Source organism: Helianthus annuus, chromosome 16 (genome assembly GCF_002127325.2).
Source record: "Helianthus annuus cultivar XRQ/B chromosome 16, HanXRQr2.0-SUNRISE, whole genome shotgun sequence".
In the NCBI taxonomy this organism is placed as follows: domain Eukaryota; kingdom Viridiplantae; phylum Streptophyta; class Magnoliopsida; order Asterales; family Asteraceae; genus Helianthus; species Helianthus annuus.
The window spans coordinates 186,827,453-186,834,247 of NC_035448.2; the positions used below are offsets into that span (position 1 = coordinate 186,827,453).

General features: G+C 37.7%; 1 protein-coding gene across 1 annotated transcript; it reads right to left on the reverse strand.

Moving 5' to 3' along the window:
• Window positions 1-4,834: 4,834 nt before the first annotated feature.
• LOC110923700 lies at window positions 4,835-5,641 on the reverse strand. Its single transcript, XM_022167761.1, has one exon. It carries the CDS (start codon window positions 5,639-5,641, stop codon window positions 4,835-4,837), a length of 807 nt encoding a protein of 268 aa, XP_022023453.1.
• Between the last annotated feature and the right edge of the window lie 1,154 nt (window positions 5,642-6,795).

A 6,795-nucleotide genomic window follows, 5' to 3' on the forward strand; every position in this document is an offset into this window, starting at 1 on the left:
TAGAGTTAGATAAAGTATTCTGTTTTTGTTGCAAATTGTTTGATGTGAATTTATCTAGAAGTAACTTAGCTAAAAAAGGTAACGATTGGAAAAATGTTAGTGCTAAATTAAAACCACATGAAGCAAGTAAGGAACATGTAGTCAATATGAGAACATGGATTGACTTAGAAACGAGATTAGCGAAAAATATTACAATTGATAAAGAAACTTAAATTCTTATAAATAAAGATAAGGAACAATGGAAAGATGTACTTAAAAGAATTAGTGGCGTTGTAAAAACTTTTAGCATGAACAATATACCATTTCGTGGAGATAACGAAAAACTTTATGAAAAAAACAATGGTAATTTTTTAGCTATTGTTCAAATGATTGCAGAATTTGATCTCGTAATGAAAGAACATATAAGACGAATAAAGAACAAAGAAATCTACAATCATTATCTTGGTCATAATATAAAAAACGAACTAATTAGTTTATTAGCATGTGAAGTTAAAAATAAAATTGTTAACAAAGTTAAGGAAGCTAAATACTTTTCAGTTATACTTGATTGCACACCTGATGCTAGTCATAAAGAACAAATGCCAATTATTTTACGATGCTTAGATATCTCATCAACACCGATTGAAGTTAAAGAATATTTTTCTAGAATTTATAATAGTAGATGATACAACCGGTAAAGGTATATTTGATGCTATGGTTGAAGAAATTAGTAATATAGGACTTTACATAAATAATATTAGAGGATAAGGCTATGACAATGGTTCAAATATGAAAGGAAAACATCAAGGTGTTCAAAAAAGATTGTTAGATATTAATCCTAGAGCCTTTTATACACCATATGGTTGTCATAGTTTAAATTTAGTTCTTTGTGATATGGCTAATTCGTGTACAAAAGATCGTGAGTTTTTTGGAATTATACAACGTACTTATACAATTTTTGCTTCATCAACCAAAAGGTGGAAAATACTACAAGATTGTTTACCAAAACTAACTCTAAAACCTTTATCACAAACAGGTTGGGAAAGTAGGGTAGAAAGTGTTAAGGCAATTAGATATCAAGCACCACAAATAAAAAAGGCACTTATGAAACTATATAATGATGATGATGCAAAAGTTCTAAGTGAGGCTAAGTCCTTGACAGATTTTGAATTCAATAAGTTTGAATTTTTATTAGGAATAGTTATTTGGTAAGAAATTTTGTATGCTATTAATCGTGTTAGCAAGAGCTTACAGGAAAAAGATATGTGTATTGATAGTGCTATAAAAAAGTTAGATGGCCTTTTGTGTTATTTTGAAAATTATAGAGAAAATGGATTCGAAAATGCTATTAGTGATGCAAAAGAAATCGCTTTAGAGATGGATGTAGAACCTATGTTTCATGAAAAACGTATCATCCATAGAAGTAGAAGTAGACGATTTGATGAAAATGTTGCTAATGAAACTACTAAAACTCCTATTGAATTATTTAAAACTGATTACTTTTTATATATAGTAGATCAAGCTATTTCTTCAATCAAGACTAGATTTGATCAACTTAAAATGTTTGAAAGTATTTTTGGTTTTCTATTTAGTATAAAAAAGCTGAAATTATTAGATAATAATACTTTAAAACAACATTGTATTAATCTTGAAAGTTCTTTAAAACATGATACTAGTATAGATATTGATGGCTTAGATTTATTTGAAGAATTAAAAGTTCTAAGACATATGATAGATTTAGAATGTGACACCCCTATAAACATACTAAATTATATTAAAGATTTTAAATCTTTTTGAAATGCTTATATTGCGTATAGAATTATGTTAACTATCCCGATAACTGTTGCGTCGGCCGAAAGAAGCTTTTCTAAATTAAAATTGTTAAAAAATTATTTAAGATCTACAATGTCACATGAAATATTGAATGGATTAGCTACTTTGTCAATTGAAAACGATTTGTTAGAAGAAACTGATTATGAAGATATTATTAAAAAGTTTGCATCTGTTAGCTAGAAAAGTAAACTTAATCTAAACATATCTTTATACATACAACAAATATATAAGAATGCATAAAAAAATTAACTCCGACAACAATAAACCTTATAGTTTATTTTGCCGATCCCAAGCCCAGGTAAAGGAGGGTTTTTCTCAAATTGTTTTTTATGGGGGGGGGGGGAGGAAGGCCACAAACTTTTTCTTCACCTTAGGCCACCAAAATGGTTGAGCCGGCCCTGGCCCCAAGTGGTGCCAGCCCAAGAGTCATATAATAATAGCAAACTTAGCCCAATACCCACCACTCGTTAGTCTTTCCCGATTAATCCCCAATGACTCCAGCTCATCCTTTATGTTCCATATTTGCTTCCAAGGACCCAAGTTTGCTAGTCGTCTAGGAATGAATGACCAAGACCAAGACCACTATGTATAGACCACACTACTTTCCTCCACAATACGCCTTGCTCCATTTTAAACCTCCACCGCCACTTAGCTAAAATAGAGAGATTCGCATCCCGAAGGGAACCTACACCAATACTACCTTGATCCACCGGTCGCATGATGTTATTGGTTATTAAACTTAATTATGTGTGTTTATTATTTAGAATAAATATACTTATCATATGTATATGTATTGTATTCGTGAAAGCGTACGACGGTTGATTAAGGCACCGTTTCAAATGACGGTTATTCCCGCCAAAAGATAACCACCGAAATCAACCGTCACCTTCATATGTATAAACGGATAGTTACCGGCAAACTATTCCGGTACCAAGATATTTTTAATATATTCCATTCTGATGTCCTTCTGTGTTCTATTATTCGTTTGTTATCACACACGAGATCAAAGGTTGATTATGGAATCCACTTCCATTTCCTGAAAATCTGCTGCTGATATCCCTATTCATCCAACAAGTGGTATCAGAGCCACGGTTAAGAACGATGGTGTTATGCAACCAACATCAACGATGATGCCATGTGAACGCTGCATTGGTGAGAAGATTGATAAGCAAAGAATGGAGTCACACTATAAACGTTGTTATTATTGCCATGAACCTGGACACAAAATCATTTTGTGTAAAGTGAAGGAACATGATGAAGCGACGCAATTAATCTGACAAGCCATCAACACCGGAATTCAGCGACAAAAAGCAGAAGATGATTTCCCACTGAAACTGATAGTAACTGGCACCGAAGGCTGATTATGGGCAGAAATATGGTATGTAAGTACTGTCTTTAAACATCACTATGCGGGAAATCTGAACGTTTTCAAACGAATTAAACATATGGTTGGGATAGAAACCAAAACAAGAGAAGATAATTTCTTGTTCATCAGGGGTATTGGGGCTGTAGAAGTTAAGTCTGGGAATGAATCGTTACGTATCTAAAGCGTATTTTTATACCCCTGAATTGGATCGTAATGTTTTAAGTATGGATCAGTTAGTGTTACAAGGATACACGGTTAAGATGAATGGAGAAAAATGTAAGATATATCCTATGTTTAGTCCTCCTGTTTTTAATACTAAAAATGAAATCACCGGATTAACGAAGGAAGAAGAATTAGGAATGAAAGAAAAACAAAAGGTGATTAATCATGGTTCCATAAATGAAGAGTATAAAGCAGATTATTTAAACTCATACTTTGAAAATCTGCACTTATCATCTGTTGAACCGGATTGGAATGTAATGATCATCCAAGCAATGGAATTTCATGATTTCCCAAATTGCAAATCACTATTAGATATGCTAGAAGATGTGGAATTTATTTTTAAGTATAAACATGAGTTAGAGATCAAGTTTGAAGAGATGTTAGAATTTTTTTTTAATTATGTGGTCATTTATTATAAACAAACTCAATACGGTTACAAACTAATGGCAGGTAGACGAGCAACAAGCTGCGCCGCTACCTCTTTCTGAATAGCAAACCCTACCGTGCTAAACACAAAATTCTGCCCCTTAACATGTGCGGTGTTACTGCTTACCACCTGTTGAACCCGCTTTAGGAACCGCACCGCGTCAGAGGCGAGAGCGCCAAATGTATCGAAAGCGAACGGGACGAACACGTGCTGATTCTCGATGCAAGCTTTTTCGTGTTTAGCTACTTTACCCGCCTCTGCCTTGGTTATCGCCTGTCCCGCCACAAACCCATGGTCCCTTAGCCCAACGAGAGGGGACACACCTGTCAAATCGACACACGCGTGTTTCCCTCCTTCCCATCCAAAAACAAGAATGTCAGCGGGCCGTAGCGTAGATCTCCCTTCTAATGGATCAGTCAAAAAGTTCACCGGAGCTTCCTTTTTTGCCGAGATCCCTGCTCGCTTAAGGACATCATACAGCACATCTCGAACTAAATCATGTCGATACTTAAAGCCCGGTAATTCTTTGCAATGTACTGCATGCTCCCCAAAAGAATCCAAGCAACACTTCCGACATACAGGACACGGGTCATCAGCCGGGAAAAGAGGTATCATTAAACGGTACTTAAGGATAGCCCGGTATTCCACAGCCGACATACATTGCCCTAAACCTTCGATGGGAACAAAAGACAGGAAATCTTGAGCATGGGGGGCTCGCAAACACTCAAACACGGCTCGCTGGCGAAGGGAAAAGGAAAACTTCTCTTCAACTGTCTTGACGATTTCGCCATATAAGGCAATTCACCAGAATTTTCTGGGCTTTAATGGGGGCGGTGTCTTTTATGTAGAAACCGCCAAGATCAAGATCGGGAATAGAACTATGCAGATGTTCCAACGCACCCTTGTAATCAGAGTCCAACAGCTCTCCCCCACATTCGCGAAGGATGTGGTCTTGAAGAACCCAAGATTGGGCCCTTGAAACCACAAAAGCGTAGGAAGAGGCATCCTCAGCTGAGCAAATCCCAAGCCCCCCAAAACGTGTCGGGAGGGAAGCTAACCTCCATTGCAGGTCCCCGAAAAAAGGCACCCCCACAAACAACAAAATCCTTGATCATATTCCAAAGCCCCTTGTCAAAAACAGAGACGGCTTCCCTAACATAAGAAGGCTGACACGTTCTAAGCCCAAACAGCAGTTTAGCAACCCCCATACATGAACGAAGCAGGAGGAGTTCGCTCTGAGGGTCCTTAAGTCGTTTGAGGCATCCCATCAGCTCAACGGCACATTTGGCTCTTTTGAGGGCCAACCCACTAGTAAACTGCCCATCTCTACTGACATCACCACCCAAGAGTTTCACACCATGCACCGGCCTACCAATCTCCCGCGGAAATAAACCCTCCTGTGTCTTCACCCCGTCGCATGTAGGCGAAAAAACTTCAGTTTTTTTAATGTTGAGAAGGAGGCCCAAGGAGTGTCCCTCCACTCTAATGATGTCTAAAGCCTTGGTAACCTGAGTAGCATCAACAATAATGGTCCCATCATCCAGGTACCAAGCGTGAAAAAGAAGCTTACAACGATCTCTGATTCGGAGAACAAGAGGGTGTAAAACAAAGGCTAAAAGAAGAGGCCCTAAAGGATCTCCTTGCTGAACCCCCGTGGAAGACCAAATATAATCATTCCCCACATAAAGCCTAGCTGGTTGCCCGTATAAAAAATCAACCCAAGCAGAGATGGATGGACACATTTTCCTTACCTCATTTAAAAGAGCAATTCTATCCACAAGGTTAAAGGCATTCGAGAAATCGACAGTAAGCATAGCCAACGACCCATCTCGGTGGTGCGCATTTAAGAGCCTGTTCGCACTATGAAGAACCGCCTCAGCCCCACTACAATAGGTCTAATCCCATTATCGGGCTTGAGAAGGGGCGTATGAGGAGCAGATGTTAGAATGGTTTATAAGGATCAAACTGGGAATCTCTACTAGACCAATTCCACCCTACTCGGCTGATAATAGGAAGATCGATCTACTTGACTTATACATGGTTGTGAAATGTGATGGTGGGTATAAGAATGTGACGTCCAACAATCTCTGGGCGGTGGTAGCTAAGGATATGGGTTATGATTATAATGATGGTGAGTTAATGAGAATCATGTTTGCTATGTACCCGGATGTTTTGGTGTACTACTACAAATTCAAATCAACAAAAGAGAAGGTCATGGAAAAGGAAGTGATAAGAAGTGATGAAGGTCCATCAACTAACCGGAGAGAAAGAACCAGAAGCGAAGGCAATGTTCCAGAAGAAGAAGATCATCATTATGCTTTGTTTGTACGAAACGACTGGCATGGAATGAAGAAGCTGCAGAAAAGGAGACGTTTTTATTTCAAACAAGCGGCGAAGGCAGTGGACGAAGCTAACAAAAGTGTTCTTATGCACTCTCTCAAATATAATCAAGTTTAGGAGAGTGTATTGGTCATTAAACTTAATTATGTGTGTTTATTATTTAGAATAATTATACTTATCATATGTATATGTATTGTATTCGTGAAAGTGTACGACGATTGATTAAGGCACCGTTTCAAATGACGGTTATTCCCGCCAAAAGATAACCACCAAAATCAACCGTCACCTTCATATGTGTAAATGGATAGTTACCGGCAAACTATTCCGGTACCAAGATATTTTTAATATATCCATTCTGATTTCCTTCTGTGTTCTATTATTCGTTTGTTATCACACACGAGATCAAAGGTTGATTATGGAATCCATTTCCATTTCCCGAAGAAGATCTGCTGCTGATATCCCCAATCATCCAACAGATGTTTAACCAAGCCATATAATTCATTTTTTCTTTTTCCTCACACCCCCCCCCCTCAAAAAAAAGAACACACACCCTAACCACCCCAAAGGCTTGAGGACTTGAACTGGGGTCCGATACATAGAGAAAATATACGCTGGCAGTGCACTCAAA